General features: G+C 51.1%; 1 protein-coding gene across 2 annotated transcripts in view; it reads left to right on the plus strand.

Annotated features, from left to right (window-relative positions):
* Window positions 1–17,573, plus strand: part of SEMA6C (semaphorin 6C) — a 41,159-nt gene that overhangs the window by 10,963 nt on the left and 12,623 nt on the right. For both annotated transcript variants that reach the window (XM_032234117.1, XM_032234118.1), the window contains exons 2-13: window positions 11,840–11,988; window positions 12,456–12,570; window positions 13,193–13,250; window positions 13,832–13,888; window positions 13,992–14,093; window positions 14,259–14,349; window positions 15,188–15,310; window positions 15,450–15,538; window positions 15,819–16,036; window positions 16,205–16,336; window positions 17,076–17,231; window positions 17,347–17,520. In XM_032234117.1, coding sequence (XP_032090008.1) covers window positions 11,889–11,988; window positions 12,456–12,570; window positions 13,193–13,250; window positions 13,832–13,888; window positions 13,992–14,093; window positions 14,259–14,349; window positions 15,188–15,310; window positions 15,450–15,538; window positions 15,819–16,036; window positions 16,205–16,336; window positions 17,076–17,231; window positions 17,347–17,520 — 1,415 coding nt within the window. In that variant the 5' untranslated portion in view covers window positions 11,840–11,888. The remainder of the gene's footprint in view (window positions 1–11,839; window positions 11,989–12,455; window positions 12,571–13,192; window positions 13,251–13,831; window positions 13,889–13,991; window positions 14,094–14,258; window positions 14,350–15,187; window positions 15,311–15,449; window positions 15,539–15,818; window positions 16,037–16,204; window positions 16,337–17,075; window positions 17,232–17,346; window positions 17,521–17,573) is intronic.

Genomic DNA, 17,573 nt, shown 5'->3' on the forward strand with positions numbered 1-17,573 from the left:
TTTCGGTCTTTTCTCCCTCTCGGGCGCCTCTTCCCGGCTTCCTCTAAGCCAGAAAGACTTTTTTTTTTGGGGGGGGGGGGCGATTAATCCCTGATTGGAGCCTGGCCTTTTTGTCACAGTTTTCCTGCCTTGTCTGGCTCATTTGCTCTCTTCCCCGCCTGGAGAATGGGCTCCAGTTCCTTGTGTTGACACGTTGCACCTTATCCGCAACTCGTCTTTCATTCCAATTACTTCTGGATGGTCGAGGATGGGCACAGAGGGTCCCCGGAGGAAATTAGAAGGGAAACAAAACAACACAAACACACACAAACACTTGGCATAAGAGGAAGGGGGAGCCGCAGAGGGTAGCGGAGACAATAAGACCCCAGTCCCAAAACACTGAGGACCATAAACCCAGCCAGACAACTACTCTCAGTGGCAAGGGAAGTGGTGGGAGGTCATTGCAGATTTCCTGGGAGTAAACGGCCACCTTTTGGGGGGTGTTTCTCCAGCAGGCCCAAATGGTTCCTGGTTTTTCATCCAGAGGGCACCGAAAATGGATTAACTTGTAGGGCAGGGAGACGAACTGCTGGGGGGGGGGGGTGTCCCGTTATTTAATTCCTGTCTTCATTGCTTCGCTGCTGGGTTTTATAGAAGCTGAGCGGCCCAGGAGATTGGATATCCACGAAGAGGAACCCCAAATCTTCCCTTATGGTTATATCACCGGACGATTCGAGGCTCCCCAATTCCCAGAGTGGAATTTTTACAGCTCTCCAGAAACGGGGACAAGTGTCTTCCAAAGGAGGGACGCAAGAATTGGGGGTTTATTTATTTGGTGGCTCAGCGGCTAAGATGCTGAGCTAGTCGATCAGAAAGGTCAGCAGTTCGAATCCCCAGCGCCGCCTAACGGAGTGAGCTCCCGTGACTTGTCCCAGCTTCTGCCAACCTAGCAGTTCGAAAGCACTTTAAAAAATGCGAGTAGAAAAATAGGAACCACCTTTGGTGGGAAGGGAACAGCGTTCTGTGCATTGAGTCATGCCAGCCACATGACCCTGGAGACGTCTTCGGACAGCGCTGGCTCTTCGGCTTTGAAAGGGAGATGAGCAGCGCCCCCTGGAGTCGGGAACGACTGGCACATATGTGCGAGGGGAATCTTTACCTATTTGATTTACTCCCCATTTCCTATCTTTTGATTTCTTCTGCCTTGCTCCTTTGGGGGAGAAAGAGGCCTATGCATTCGTTTATGGGGTGCGCCTGAGGCCTTCTGGGTCACAGTTCTTTAGCTAGAAGAGGGGGGGATGCAGGGATGGGGGCTTCTCCTAAAAACTCGGCTTGGGATGGTTTCCAGCGATTCCGATCTGGGTCTCTAATTTAGCTATGCTCCCAAACGCTTCTATGTTGGGCTTGGAGATAAAGTGCCTTTTGCGGAGTGGGGGAGGAGGGGGTTTCTACTGGGAGTGACCCTCCAAGGATGGGGAAGGGTCTCCTGGGGAACTTGTGTGCGCAAAGCCAACCTTGGAGGAGAAAACGCAAATCACTTCCATGTTGCTATGCACAAAATGAACTCAGGGGAGACTTTAATTCTCTTTTTTTTCCCTAATGTTCCTATCGGCGAAAGGGGTGTTTGGGGTGAACTGCACCCAGGGGGCTCTGTTGCTACTCAGCCTGCTAGACAAGAGGGCCTCTGAGCATGCCTCGAGTGCAATGGCTCCTTCCCTGTCGTTTTATAACTTCAAAAGTTAGGGATTTCCCCCTAATTTTAAGGCTCCCCTTTCCTTCCCATTTGTTCTCCAATAAGAGGAAACACAGCACAGTGGGTTCTATTTTCTTCTTCCTCCCCCCTCCCCAAAAAGCCCCCCCCTCCCCATGCTTCTGCGCCTCACACACACACACACACACACCCAGGCTCGGCTTGCTGCATGGATGACTCCTGCGGGACGCTGAATTTATAACGGCAACCGGCCCTGAATTATTAATAGTTTAATTTCCGACGTTGGTGCCAAAACTCAGGAGGGCTCAGGGGGAGGGAGGGGAGGGGGCCCCCCGCAGCCACTTTGACACCCCCTGCTCTTTGCCCTTGGAGCCCCCACCCATTTGCACGCCCAGAAACTCTCTCTGTTTGTGTGTGTTCGTGTGTGTGTGTGTAGGGGGTCCCAGCGTTCCGCCCTCCAGGCGATATGCATTCGACTTTCTGGATGTTGGTATCAGGCATCGCATGTAGGAAGATCTGTGCGTTTCTATGATTTAAGGAGGTTCCCCCAGTCCAGTTCACAAGGACTAGCGCCTTAATGAAGAGTCTAAAAGCTCTCCAGACCTCCCCAGGTCAAGTTCATGAGGACTAGAGCCTCAATGAAGACTCCGAACCCTCTCCAAACCTCCCCTGGGTCCAGTCCCCGAGGACTAGCGCCTTAATGAAGACTCCATACCTCTCCAGGTCTGCTTCATGAGGACTAGCGCCTTAATGAAGACTCTGAACCCCTTCCAAACCTCCCTGGGTTACATTCATGAGGACTAGCACCTTAATGAAAACTCTATAAACGATCTCCAAACCTCCCTGGGACCAGTTCATGAGGACTAGAGCCTTAATGAAGACTCCATACCTCTCCAGGTCTGCTTCATGAGGACTAGCACCTTAATGAAGACTGTGAACCCTTTCCAAACTTCCCTGGGTCCAGTTCATGAGGACTAGCGCCTTAATGAAGACTCTGAACCCCTTCCAAACCTCCCTGGGTTACATTCATGAGGACTAGCACCTTAATGAAGACTCCAAATGCTCTCCAAGCCTTGGTGTGTGTGTGTGTGTGTCTGTCTGTTTGTGTGTTTTAATCGCTCAGATAAAAAGCCTCTGACAGCATCTCACCGGCCGCCTTGCAACTCAGTTTTCTGAAATCCCCCTCCCCTTCTTTTCCCCCTCCCTCTCTCCCCCTCCCACCCTTTCTTCTCCTTCTTCTCTCTTTCTGGAAAAGGCAGCTGGAGCAGCTGCTAAAATTAGCCCTCGCCGTGTGGAATCGAACGGAGGGCCTGGAATATAATGTGCCAGTTGATGAGGAGTAATATATTAAATTTATATCGAGGTGGCCCCGGGTAAGGAGAGGATGATGGGGAAGAAGCCGGCTTCGGGTTTTTAATTGGCATAATATTTCATTTAATTACACCCGTCTATTTTTGGAGGGCGACCACCACGTGGCTGGCGGCTCGGTGCTTCACGCGAAGGGTGGGTGGGTGGGTGGGGAAAAACTCCCCTGCCCATCAGCTCTCCGGCAAAGGGAGACCAACTTTGGGGGGGGGGTGAACTCCTTCGGTCAAAGGCGCCAGGGTGGCACCTGGCATGGCTGAAACACAACACTGTATTTCGAAATGAAAATTGGCAGCTTTTCTCTCCCGGCAATTGTGCAGTGCCAAGGATTATCAGCCCCCCCCCCTCATCCCCCCACCCCAATCGTGATCTCTGCAGCCCCTTCGGAGCAGAAGTGCCAAAGCAGAAGCAGGGATTTTTTTGGCATGCCCAAAAGGCCTGGCATTCAACACCCAACTGATCCAGATATTTTTGGCTGCGAGAGAGGCGGGCAGGTAAAGGAGGACCTTGGATAACCTCTGGCCAGGCCGGATCCAAGCCTCGGCTGACCATTGGAGTCCAGCTCTTATGCATTTAAAGAGATGCCCGTTCCCCTCGATGGCTTCCAAGTTTGTTGTTGCTGAGACCGAAGAATAATAAAGAGGAAAGGAAGGGGTAAAATAAACACGACACACAGGAACCACTTTACAGTTGGGGCAGTGAGAAAGCCCACCGAGTGCTGGGTTCGAATCTAGGATGGCCAGTGAGCCTGCCAATCATTTTAGGGTAATGTTTCTCAACCTTGGCAACTTGAAGTCCAGACATCTTCAAGTTGCCAAGGTTGAGAAACACTGTTTTAGGGTTTTAATTTCTCCTTGTATTGCTTTGATTCAGGTTTATCTTATTTATTTACTGTTTCTATTTATGGCTTCAGAGGCAAAAGAACTTGGGGGGGGGGGTTGTGAAGGGCAGAAAAACACACTGCCTGTGCTTGTCCAGCCTCTCGAGAGCAAACTTTTAAAAGGAGGGGCTCCTGGTGGTGGTCTCTGAGCTGGGTCGGCTGTTTGCAGACATCTCGTCACCTGGCTAGCTAACGTCATCAGGGCTAGAAGGAACATTTGCAGCCAGCCCTACTAGCAAGGATGTCGTTGGGTCGTTGAAACCTCTGCAAGAAAACAAGCAAGCTCAGAGAGACCCCCCCCCCCAAGGAGCCTCTCTAATAATCATCCTTCCTCCCTTCCCACTTCCCCTCCTCTTCCTCCTCCCTCCTTCTAGCGCTGATGCTGTTACCTAGTTGGTCCATGAAACGATTCCAAGAGAACCACCAATCTTTTCAACCCTGAGCTGCAAATATCCTCCCTTATTGACATCTTTTAAAGTGACCGCAGGTGTAGCTTCCCAGAGACCCCCCCCCCCATCATCCATTGGCTCCGTCGTTTGTGCTTTCAAGGCACCCCAAAACGCCCACCTTCGTGGACCTGGCACGTAGCTGGGGCTCTGGGAGGCGGCTGGCTGGTGGGACAAAGACCCTCCCTTCCTCCCCATCCCCGCCAGGAAGCAATAAAGCATTTCTGCTGGGCCACATCTGTATTCTGCGCCCCCCTCCCCTCCTGACAGTGTCAGCTTCCGTTGCTGGTGGGGATGGGAAGGACGCCAGAGGGGAGAGAGAGAGAGAGAGAAGGAAGGAGGGAGCATCCCAGCGGGATGCAGCGCTTGGCAGAATGGCAGTTAGGCCTATTTAAAATCAAAAGGGAAGGGTCTCTGCCTCCCCCTCGGACCCTCCCCAAGCCCCCCTCCCCAAAAGCCCTGGCAGAAGGCCTGTCATTTCCACCAACCAGCCGTTCTGCTCCCTGCCGGAGTCAGGAACCTTGTCTTTTGCAAGAAAAACGCTCCCCGTTTTTTGTCCTCGTTGGCTGGGGTGCACCGTGGTTTTAATGAAGGGGAAAGGGAGGGGATGGGCGGGCCAAGGGAGGCTCCCTTTGCCCAAACCTTGAGGACTAGAAACTTGCAGGTGTATCCCTCTTCGGCCAAGTTGTTCAGCCGTCAACGTTTATTTTTTTTAAATTTTATTTATTTAGCTGCAAAATTTATATCGTCCTGGTCTGCTTTTGCTCCGAAACGGAACCTGAGCCGGTTTATCTAGAAATTTTATTATTTATTCCGTTGGCTAAGTAAGCCGGATAGAGACCGAGAGATACAACTGATTTTAGGGCTTACGGCTCGAAGGAAACAAATCCTCCTCTAATTCAAGCTGACCTCTTATTTATTAGGATTTTCTAAACAAGACAGAGGTGCAGCGGGGAGCGGGAGGGGGGGGGGGGGAAGGAACCCAATTATTTGGGGAGGTGTTCATCCGGGCAGCTTCCCTTCTCCTTCACGAGGGCTAGAATGCTGCCCAGCTGCCAAATGCTCAGAAATATGGTTTTATTGTGTTTTTGCCTGCTGCAACATCTCCATTGGTGGGGGCTGTTTTCGGGGGGGGGGGGCGGTACCCTTCCTCTTTGGCGGTGGAAGAAAGGCAGCCACCCCCCTTTCAGGGGAGATTTGGGGGGGGGGGGCTTTGGTACTAAGCAGGTGGGGGGAGTCTGTAAGTCTCCAGTAATGAGTTTTTGATACCGGGATTTGGCCAGGCGGAAGCGAGGCTGTCTGTGGGCATACAGAGGAGGGGGCTGCAGATCCATTCTCTGCTTCTGCACCCATCGTCCTTTGGGGAGAACACCCCTATGCCCCCATCCCCCAATTTTCTCCTCTCCTCCTCCCCCCCCCCCCCACGATGGGTGGACTTCCACTCCCAGAATTCCCCGGCCTTTTTCTTAACGATGGGTAAAAACGACAACTTCCAGAATTGCCCAGCCAGCAGGCATCACAAAAACTGATTTTTATTTTTGCATTCAGGGGCTGAGAAGATCGTTTCCCTGCAACCCACAAGGGCCTCTGCGAATATCCAACAAAATCCTCATTTTTCTCTCCTGTTGGAATATATTCTATTTAATATAACCTAATATATATGTTATATTTGTGCTGATTAATAATTAAAGGGAGACTAGTATAGATCTATTTCAACCTATTTAGCTCTCATCAGCTAGCCATACCCTTGCTGGGAATCGAACCTATGGCTAGCTGATGAGAGCTAAATAGCTTGAAATAGATCTATACTAGTCTCCCTTTATTTATTTATCAGCACAAATATACCAGGGGTTGTGACTATATATATATATGTCTCTAGTTGTTCGGGTTTTCTCCCGCGTAGAATTGGAGATGTCTTGGCGACGTTTCGACGAAGTCACATTCGTCATCTTCAGGCTGCTGCTGACTACTTCAGGTTTGGTGTTTCCAGGAGTAGTGGAAACAGTAGTTACTAACAGTAGTTACTCCTGGAAACACCAAACCTGAAGTAGTCAGCAGCAGCCTGAAGATGACGAATGTGACTTCGTCGAAACGTCGCCAAGACATCTCCAATTCTACGCGGGAGAAAACCCGAACAACTAGAGACCTACATACTAACACCCGCAAAAACCTCAGAAAACATATATATATGTGTGTGTGTGTATGTGTGTGTGTGTGTGTTTTTATTTGTGCTGATAAATAAATAAAGGGAGACCAGTATAGATCTATTTCAAGCTATTTAGCTCTCATCAGCTAGCCATACCCTTACTGGGATATATATATATATATATATATATATATATATATATATATATATATATATATATATACATACATACATACATACATACATACATACATACATACATACATACATACATACATACATAATATATATATATATATATATATATATATATATATATATATATATATATATATATATATATATATATATATATATATATACACACACACATACAATATATATATATTGTAATTCCAAACCCTGGGGATTCTCATTAAGTGAAGGAAGCCTGGCTCTGCCACTGAAAATGATGACAAAGGAAGCGATATTTTTCTGGTAGCCAGAAGGCAAAGTTTTTGTGCTTTTTGTTTTAAAGAAAAACAGAAACACTTCCCTGGCTCTGTGTGTGTGTGTGTGTGTGTGTGTGTGTTGCGTTTTCACATGATTCAGCTATTTCCATCCCTGGGAGGAAAAAAAGGCCAGATTCGAACCTGACACAAACCGGTTGCCATGAGGACTAGCAGCTTGGGGGGTGGCGTCCTGACCACCTCAGGCCTGGCAGCTTGGAGGAGGGCAGACCTGAGGCTCCGATGCCCCCGGGGTACGATTGGACAGATCTCTCTTGAAATCTCTCCCCCCCCCCCCCCTTAGTTGTTGGGTGGCGCTGAGATGCCAGGCTGAGAGCCTCCGGTGGCAGCTACGACGGTGTCGTTTTGAGTTGTATTTATAGTGGCAAAAGTTGTGCCTGGCAGATGGTTCTGGGAAGTGCTGACACGGTGGCAGCTTCTCGCTGTAACAGGGGTCCCTCCTCCCTTTCGCACGCTTCCCGGATCTGGGTTTGACACAAAGCCTCCCCCCCCCACCTCGAATTACAGAAAGTCTGACTGGGTTTTTTTTAAAAAGCACCAGAATGGCTGAGGGGGGGGGGGTGTCCCGCAGCTTCCCCCTTTTCTGCCAACTTCCCTGGAAGTTGCCAGCTCCCCCCCCCCCAGCCCGTTTGCTGCAAACTTCCCCCACCCTTTGGCACGCATTTCCCCCCCCCCCAGACATTGTCGAAAAGCTGGGTTGATTTTATGCCTTTAAAAAAAAAAAAAACTCATCCCCATTAGGGTGGGCTTTAACCCACCCCAAAGGTTAGATGGAGGCAAGAGAGCCAGGCCTTCAACTCCCAGAATTCCCCAGCCAGCTTTCTTGTAAGGGGAATGGGCTTCAACTCCTGGAATGCTCTAACCAGCAGCCATGCCATGCTGGGAGTTGAAGTCCATGCCAGCTAATGAATTCTGGGAGTTGAAGTCCATGCCAGCTAAGGAATTCTGGGAGTTGAAGTCCATGCCAGCTAAGGAATTCTGGGAGTTGAAGTCCATGCCAGCTAAGGAATTCTGGGAGTTGAAGTCCATGCCAGCTAAGGAATTCTGGGAGTTGAAGTCCATGCAAGCTAGGAATTCTGGGAATTGAAGTCCATGCCAGCTAAGGAATTCTGGGAGTTGAAGTCCATGCAAGCTAAGGAATTCTGGGAGTTGAAGTCCATGCAAGCTGATGAATTCTGGGAATTGATGTCCACCATCTCCAAGTGCCAAGGTTGAAAGACACAGCCGTAGAGGGACCCCTGACCCCTGCCCTCCTTGCAATCTGATCCCCCAAATCCCAATTTTTGTGGCTTCCTGTCTCTGGGACCCATTTCTTTCAACTGGGGGGGAGGAGGACGCTCCGGGCGGATGGAGCCGGCCCGTTTCCCCCCTCTCCCCCTCCAGCTTTTCCCCCCCCGCAGCTTCTGCAGATGAGATAAAAATATAAATATGGGATTATTATGAAAGCGATTCCCCCGCCGAGCCCTTGCTTCTAATTATACACCCGTTGGAAAGTTCAGCTTCACAAGTGTAAACAAAATCCAGGCCTGGTTTTTTTTCTGACCTTGCGGGAAGAGGAGAGTCTGGAGAGAAAGTGGGGAGGGGGGGGGAAAGAGACGTGTCAAAGAATGCAAATCTACCCATGCAGATGTGCGGGTGACATGCGGGAAACAGATGGCGGGAAGGCAGCGTGGCACTTGGGACTCACTAAAACACTTCTTTGCACAAACCTGCGACTCTGCACTTTCTCTGTGTGTGTGTGTGTGCGAACCTGGCTGCGAGAGATGACTTGCTAGCTGCTGTCATGAGGACTAGAAACCCGCCTGGGTCTGGGTTTTGTTTGCAAGTGAAAAATCCGCCTTAAAATCCGTCTTTGGGGATGGCGGGATTGGTCTGCCCTTCGCTTTCGGGAAAAATCTTGGTCCTTTCCTGCACAAGATGAGTGTGCCTCCCCCCCCCTCTCTCCCGTGGGCATCCGTGGCCAAAGCGGGTGTCTCCTTTCCTGCTATTTATGGCGCCTGGCGGCGTCGCCTGCCCTCCCAGGCCTCCTTCAGGATACTACGAATCCTCTCCGACTTCCTTCCCGGCATCGGATGCCGTCCCTTTCCCACCCGTTAGCAAACGGGCCTCCTTGGCTTTCACGACAGCCTTGCGAGGTAGGCCCGCCTTAGTTCCCACGCCTCTGTTCTCGCCACGTTCCCACGCTTACTAGGATTTCCTAGTGGTCTCCTTCCCAACTCCAGGAAGTCCTAATGGAGCCCAAAATCTACGTCACTGAGTGAGACAGTTGGCGAAGTGAGTTTTGCTCCGCGTCGCAACCTGCCCCGCCACAGTGGTTAAGTGCCGTCGTTAAGTGAGTCGCGTGTTCATTAAGTGAACCTGGCTTCCTCATTGACTTGGCTTCTCAGAACCTGGTAAACCCCTCCCCCCAAAAAACCCACCCTGGTTTCTGACCATCTAGAACGCTTCTGTCTCCATCACCCTCCTTCTCCTTCAGCAAGAGCTTGCCAACTTCTCTGCCCCACGGGGCTCCTGGGCATTGAGTGGACACACACACACACACCCCGTCCAGACCAGGGACAGGTTGAGCCACTTCCATCCAGTTGGCGAGGGCAGAGATCTAGTTGCGGGAGGAACCAGGCGCCCCCACCGGATTTCTCCTGGCACACCTGCACCCCAGTTCACCTCGCCCGCTGATGCCCAAAGGAGCCTGCAGACGTCAAGAGTGCCCTTCGCTTCCTCCTCTATGACGCCAGTGCCTCTTCCCCTCCTGCTCACACCCCCCCTCCCAGAAGGGAGGCTGGATAATTACACGGGGGGGGGCGGGGAGAGAAATCTTTGCAAGGGGGGGGGAGAGGGAATTCCCTTTGGAAAACCTGGGAGATTTTTCTTTTGAAGCTTTCTCACAGCCAGTTAGTTTTGGACCAACGTTTGAACCCCTTTCAAATTCATTCAGAAATATCCCTTTTTAGACTGTCCTACGCCTATTTTAAGAGAACTGTGTTTCTCGCTACCTTTTTAAGTCCGAGAACAGGGAGGCCAGGTCTCTCTCTGAAGGCACCTGAAATTTGCTAAATGGCTTGTACCGTCAAATTCTTCTTTGAGGGAGAATTACAACGTTATCCAGTAAGCACCAGAGTTTTACGATTGTTGTTCTTTTTTGCTAAGGCTTGTGGTTCAGTCTAAGCAGAAATTACCTATTATTCTTGTACTTCCACTTTCTGGATTATCTCACCACTATTGTCTGTCTCCTGGTACTTGCAGTAAACTAATGAATGTTTGACCTTTTAAGAACCAAACTTGCCTATATCTCTATCTCTCTATCTCTCTCTATATCTATCTATCTATATATCTATCTATATCTATCTATATCTATCTATATCTATCTATATCTATATCTATATCTATTTCTATTTCTATTTTTATATCAATCCATCTATCCTTCTATCCATCCATCTATCCATCTCTATTTCTATTTCTATATCAATCCATCTATCCTTCTATCCATCCATCCATCCATCCATCCATCTCTATTTCTATTTCTATTTCTATTTCTATTTCTATCCATCTATCCTTCTATCCATCTATCATCCATCTATATCTATATCTATATCTACCTACCTACCTAACTATCTATCTCATCTATCATCTTATCTTATCTTCTCATCTCATCTTATTCTATCTATCTATCTATCTATCTATCTATCTATCTATCTATCTATCTATCTCTCCTTCTCCCTCTCTCATATCTATATCTATATCTATATCTATATCTATATCTATATCTATATCTATATCTATATCTATATATACCTACCTACCTAACTATCTATCTCATCTATCATCTTATCTTATCTTATCTTCTTATCTTATCTTCTTATCTTATCTTATCTTCTCATCTCATCTTATTCTTTCTATCTATCTATCTATGTATCTATCTATCTATCTATCTATCTATCTATCTATCTATCTATCATCTATCTCTCCTTCTCCCTCTCTCATATCTATCTATATCTATATCTATCTATCTATCTATCTATCTATCTATCTATCTATCTATCTATCTATACCTTTTTATAATTGCTATTTAACCTTTGTCTATTCATCATAGCAATATAGCAGTAGACTTATATACCGCTTCATAGGCCTTTCAGGCCTCTCTAAGCGGTTTACAGAGAGTCAGCATATTGCCCCCAACAATCTGGGTCCTCATTTTACCCACCTCAGAAGGATGGAAGGCTGAGTCAACCCTGAGCCGGTGAGATTTGAACCGCTGACCTGCTGATCTAGCAGTAGCCTGCAGTGCTGCATTTAACCACTGCGCCACCTTGAAGAGATTATAGAGATCATGAATCTCTATAATTATTTTTCCATACATACATACGTATCACTTTCTTGCCTCCATATTTTTTGCAACAACCTTGTGCCTTCTCAACCTTTCCCCCCGCTCCTCCTCTCTTCTCCTCCTCCTTACTCTCTCTCCTACTCTTACTTCCCCTCCCTTACTTCCTCCGCTTCATCCTTTCTTCCTTTCCCTCCCTCCCTCCTTTGCATTGTTGCCCTTCCTTATTTACTTCCTCTGATGGGTTCTCGTTAACAGCGATCCCAACTTTATATTTTCATGCAAGTAATTTCCTCTGTTGCAACACAGAATATTTCTAATATTAATTCCAATAATTAATGCAATCAAGGTAGTTCTTGAGTAGGGGGAGGATCCCCATTTCGGGAGCCACCACCGAAAAGGCCCCGTGCCAAGGAAAGGACCCCACCATGCCAGAGGGTCATTTTTGGCTGGGATGTTGACATGCAGTCCTCCTCTTCCAGGGTGGGAGCATGCTGGACTCCTAGGCTCCCACCGGCCCCCCCGGAAAGGATGATCGTGGCCTCTCCCCTGCCTGCTCTCTTTCTCTTCCTGGCATCGGCTGCTTCCTTCCCCAGAGATCTGGCTCCCTTCCACGTGGTCAGCGAGACAGGTGAGGCAACCCCCTCCCTCGCGAACCCCAGGCAAAACTTCGGGGTGGGTTTCTCTTGCAAAGAGCACCCCCCCCCCCCTGCTCTCTCCCTTGGATAAAGGATTGGCATGAGAACAGTTGGAGGTTTGGCTTCCCAGCTTCATCCCCTCCGGACTGTAAACCCAAAATCTGTTGATGCAGAACCTTTTCCTCATTTTTCATGGAATCTCTGGCTGGAGGAGATCCAGGGGAAGGATGCTGTAATATATCCATTGCCTCCCACTCCAGGGGAAGGATGCTGTAAAATCTCCAATCCCCCCCCTCCATTCCCCAGCCAGAGGTGATATTTGCCGGTTCTCCGAACCACTCAACATTTCCGCTACCGTTTCTCCAGAACTTGTCAGAACCGGCTGAATTTCACCCCCCTGGTCTGTACCCCCATCTGATGCTCTTTATCATGTTTTCTCCCCCCCCACCACCACCACCAGGAACCCACTTGTACCCCTCCTTCCGTGGCTTGGGGGGAGAGAATGACTCGGACACTTTGGGCCTGGACTTCCAAAGCATGTTGCAAATTAACCACACCCTCTTTGTGGCTGCCCGGTAAGCGAGGGAGGAGAGGGGGGGGAGGTCCAGGTGTGGGGGGGTGGGTGTCTCCCCATGCCATCCGAACCTTCCTTTCCTGCAGCTCCGACCCCACCGGGGAGCAGTTTCGAGAGAGGCATCCTGCGGAGTCCGATGCTTTTATTTTCCTCTCCTTTCCCCGTCCCCGATGCCAGGGACATGCGCCATGTGCTGCGAAGGGGAAAGGGGAGGGGGAGGGGAAGCTTTTCTTTTCAAAGAATGACCCCTTTATTCAAGGAGAAAAGGCTGGCCTCGGAGGGGGGTGGGCATCGCACCCTCTTTCTGGGGCTAGAAAGCCGTGCCAAAAAAGGTGAATTTGTGGGTGCCTAAATTCACCCACCGCGAAAGGCTAAAGAATTCAGGCAGAACATAGAAAATGGAAATTAGCACCCAGAACTTTGGGGGGGGGGTTCCTCTCTTTTTTCCTTCTCCTCTCCCACCAAATTTGGATGCAGAGATTAAAAATTGGAGGATGCTCCCAGCTCAAAAACGTAAAACAAAGCTGTGTTTTTCCACTCCAGGATTCTTTTGTCTGTATTTAATCTGTTTCTCTCTTTCTCTTCCTTCCCTCTTTCCCCCACTGCCCCTTTCTGGATTTTAGGGACCACGTCTTCGCTTTTGACCTCGGACAGACTGCGAGCAGTTTCTCTCCCAAGAGGGTGAGCTGGATGTCCTTGCTGGTGCCCGGCCTTTGGAGGGGAGGGTCTTTGCATTTTCACTTCCTCCCACCCTGGGAAAGTTTTCCCGAAAGTTTTATATTCTTTCTTTTTTTTGCTGTTATTGTTTGGCCTCCAGCGAGAAAGTTTGTTTCAAAGCCCACAAAAATCGGTCTCTTTGTGTCTTCTGAGTAACATTTTCCTTTGTTTGTGGCCCCCGGTCTTTAAGTGAATCTCTGCAGCTGTTAAACGAGACGCACCGTTCTTAAACAAAGCTGGCTTGTAAAAGGGGGAGGGGGGGTGTCCGTTGACCCCCTGGGGCTCTGCAACCATCATAAATATGATTCAGTGGCCGCAGGGATATTGCAATGGTCGTAAGTGTGAAAAAATGGTCGCAAGTCACTTTTTTCAGCCCCGTTGTAACTTCGGACGGTCGCTAAATGAACTGTTGCCCGTGAAGGGCTCCTCGCATTGGGGGCTGCATCCAATCTCTTCTCCTCAAGGCCTCCCCCCCCCCCGTTGCTCTGCCCACTCTGCCCCCAGTTTCCCTGCCCCATTCGGACGTCTCTGCCTTCCCTTCCCAGCATCTCACCTGGAAGGCGCAGGACGTGGAGAATTGTGCTGTCCGCGGGAAGCTTCGGGTAAGAGCGGCCCGTCCAGCGGGCACCCCACCTCTCTACCCCTGCCCACCCCCCCCAACCCCTCCGCTGGGCATCCGGGCTGACCTTTCTCTCCCAACCCCAGGACGAGTGTTACAACTACATCAAAGTTTTGGTGCCCAAGAACGAACAATCCCTCCTGGCCTGCGGCACCAACGCCTTCCACCCGGTGTGCCGGACATACAAGGTAGAAGTGAGCGAGTCTTTTGTGGGGGGGGGGGCTTCCTCCGTCTTCCCCTTGGCTGTCCTGGCAATGCCATGGAGGGGCTTTGGGGGGGGGGCTTCAGAGGCGGGGCTTCTTCCCCTGGAGGAGGGGCTCTGATTGACCGCCGCCCTTCCCCTTGGCTTCTAGATCAGCAATTTTCAACAGGAAGGAGAGGAGCTGAATGGCCAGGCACGATGCCCCTTTGATACCAAGCAGACCAACGTGGGCATCTTTGCGGGTAGGTTCGCACCTGAAAAAGCCACAGCTCTGTACCACCACCACCACCATCCCCCACCCCCCGGCTGTTTCATAGACTTGGGGAGATTAAATCCACTTTTCTGCCTTCTTAAAGTCACCCCAGGGACGCTCAGGTGGGTCAGTGGCTAAGACGCTGAGCTTGTCGATCAGAAAAGGTCGGCAGTCCGGCTGTTCGAATCCCCAGCGCCGCGTAACGGAGGGAGCTCCCGTGACTTCTCCCAGCTTCTGCCAAACCGAGCAGTTCGAAAGCATGTTAAAAAATGCGAGTAGAAAAATAGGCACCACCTTTGGTGGGGAAGGGAACAGCCTTCCGTGCGCCTTCAGCATTGAGTCATGCCGGCCACATGACCCACGGAGACGTCTTCGGACAGCGCCGGCTCTTCGGCTTTGCAACGGAGATGAGCACCATCGCCCCCTGGAGTCGGGAACGACTAGCACAGATGTGCGAGGGGAACCTTTACCTTAAAGTCCCCTCCCCATCACCCTCGGCTGCTTCCGTGCCTGGAAGCCAGCGTCCCTGGGGCGAGGTGGGCAGCCCCAGGAATAATGTAAATATAGAGTTAATTGGGGGTGGATCAATGAACGGAGAAAGGTGGCAGATGGGTCGACAATCAGCCCGATTTAAGGGGGAGAGACGGGAGAAAGAATTTGTCATTTGGAAAAGAACTGGAAAAATGGAGAGCCGGGAGAACGAAGGATTTGAAAGAGAGGAGGGCTGTTTCTGTTCCCCTGCTGATAAGGAAGTGGCTCCTGGATGCCGTGACCCCCACAGACCAGCCGGCCCCACAGATTTCCTCCCCTTTTCGCCCCCTTTCCAGACGGGAATCTTTATTCTGCCACCGTCGCCGACTTCCAAGCCAGCGATGCGGTTATCTACCGGAGTCTGGGCGAGAGGAGCCCCGTGCTTCGGACGGTTAAGTACGACTCCAAGTGGCTACGAGGTGAGCCCCCTAAGCTGCCCTCACCCTCTCTGGCTTTCTTCCCATGCTCAGAGGCCATTGGGTCCTCCCCACCCCTCCGAAAACGCTCCCCCCTGGCCCCACGTTTCTCGCCCCTTTCAGTGCTGTTTTCTCCCCGCAGAACCTCATTTTATTCACGCGATGGAATACAAGGAGTTTGTCTATTTCTTCTTCCGTGAGATCTCCGTGGAATATACCACGCTGGGACGGGTGAGTGCCACGTTGCCCCACTTCAGGGAGGGCCTGGAGAAGAACTGTGGGAGTGGGTGGGAATCCCCCTGTTCTGACCCAGGCTTCCTGAGATGGTAAAAAGCAGGTGCTTAGCCCCAAACGGCTGTGAATCATTCACAGCCCGTAAGGAGTCCCAAATAGTTTGTAAAGAGTCAGACCGAAGTCTGCCAAAGTCTTTCGGGATAAGGCTGATAAACAGCCAGCTTTAGGGGTTTTCAAGGGGTTTAATCTTCGCCTCTCTTCCTCTGAAAAATCCCAGGTGATTTTTTCCCGCGTGGGGAGGGTCTGTAAGAACGACATGGGGGGCTCCCCGCGGGTGCTGGAGAAGTACTGGACGTCCTTCCTGAAGGCCCGGCTCAACTGCTCCGTCCCCGGGGACGCCTTCTTCTACTTCGACGTCCTTCAGGCCGTCACCGACGTCGTCCTGGTCAACGGCCGGCCATCCGTCTTCGGCGTCTTTACCACCCAGTCCAACAGGTAACCTCGGCCGGCCACCGCCGCCATCTCTGCCCGGGTCTGGAAGCTCGGCCAGGCAGGACCCGAGTGCGAATGCTGTAGAGAGAGAGGGATATCTCCGACTGACTTTGCCGGACCTGAGAGGCCGGATTTCTGAGGCTGTTTTTGGGCGTCTCTCTTTTGACCCAGCATCACCGGTTCAGCCGTCTGCGCCTTCGACATGGAGGAAGTGGAGAGGGTCTTCGGGGGGAGGTTCAAAGAGCAGAAAAACACGGATGCCGGTTGGACCCCCATCTCTGAGGACAAAGTCCCCACCCCCAGGTATTTTTCCTTCCTTCCTACCTTCCTTCCTTCCCTCCCTCCTTCCCTCCCTCCCTCCTTCATTCCTGCTCCTTCCTTCCTTCCCTCCCTCCTTCCTTCCTGCTCCTTCCTTCCCTCCTTCATTCCTGCTCCTTCCTTCCTTCCCTCCCTCCTTCATTTCTGCTCCTTCCTTCCCTTCCTCCTTCCTTTCTGTCCTTTTCTTCACTCCCTCCTTCCTTCCATCCTACCCTTTCTGTCCCTTCTTTCCTTCCTTCCTTCCTTCCCTCCCTCCCTCTTTCCTTCCTTCCTACTCCTTCCTTACTCCCCCCCAGGCCTGTTTTGATCCAACAGCGTGTTCCCTCCCTCCCCTCTCACCTCTCCGAACTCAATTTTCCAATCAAGTTTCTAGCTCCTAAGAGAAACGGAAACCTATGAATTACCGGCTCGTGAAAAGAGGCTTTTTTTGGGGGTGGGTGGGTGGGAGGGCAAGGTTGAAAAAGAAAAAAAAATGCAAAACACAAAGTTGGAAGAAGGGGTGCGGTGGTCCCAAGGCCCTCGTGTGGTTTCACTCATCCTCTTTTGTGAGTTGTTGAAAGCCCCCCCCCCCCCATGCTGCAGGATAAACCGCTTCTCCATAACCACAACAAAGTTTCTAGTCCTCAGTGTCTCGAGGCTGTGTTTCAAAGCCGGCAGGGCTCCACCCTTTCTCTCACCTGCCTCCTGTTATTTTTTTTGTGGGGGGGTCTCCCTCGCTCTGCAGACCTGGCAGCTGCGCTGGGGTGGGCCAGGCCTTGGGGTACCGGACCTCCAACGAGTTTCCTGACACCACGCTGAGCTTCATCAAGTCCCACCCGCTCCTGGACGAGGCCGTGGGCTCTGTGGGGAGCCAGCCCTGCTTCACCAAGACCTCCAGCAGGTAGGAGAGAGAGAGAGAGGGTCTCTTCTTGGGCAGCCCCCTCCCCAAAGGCCCTCAGTTGTTATGACGTCGTTTGCTTCCCCCCCCCCCCCCGACCTTCTCCCTTCCCCCGCAGGTACCGGCTGACCCGCCTGGCCGTTGACCCCTCCGCGGGCCCCTCCCACAACGTCACCGTCCTGTTCCTGGGCTCGGAAGACGGGACGGTGCTGAAGGTGGTCTCACGGCCCACCAGCAACCACACGATGCAGCCCCTCCTCTTGGAAGAGGCCTCCGTCTACCAGCCCTCCCGGTAGGAGCCCCCCCCCAGGGCACAGAGCTTCCCCCCCCCCAATTCAATGGCCC

The sequence above is a fragment of the Thamnophis elegans genome, chromosome 17 (assembly GCF_009769535.1).
Source record: "Thamnophis elegans isolate rThaEle1 chromosome 17, rThaEle1.pri, whole genome shotgun sequence".
NCBI lineage: Eukaryota > Metazoa > Chordata > Lepidosauria > Squamata > Colubridae > Thamnophis > Thamnophis elegans.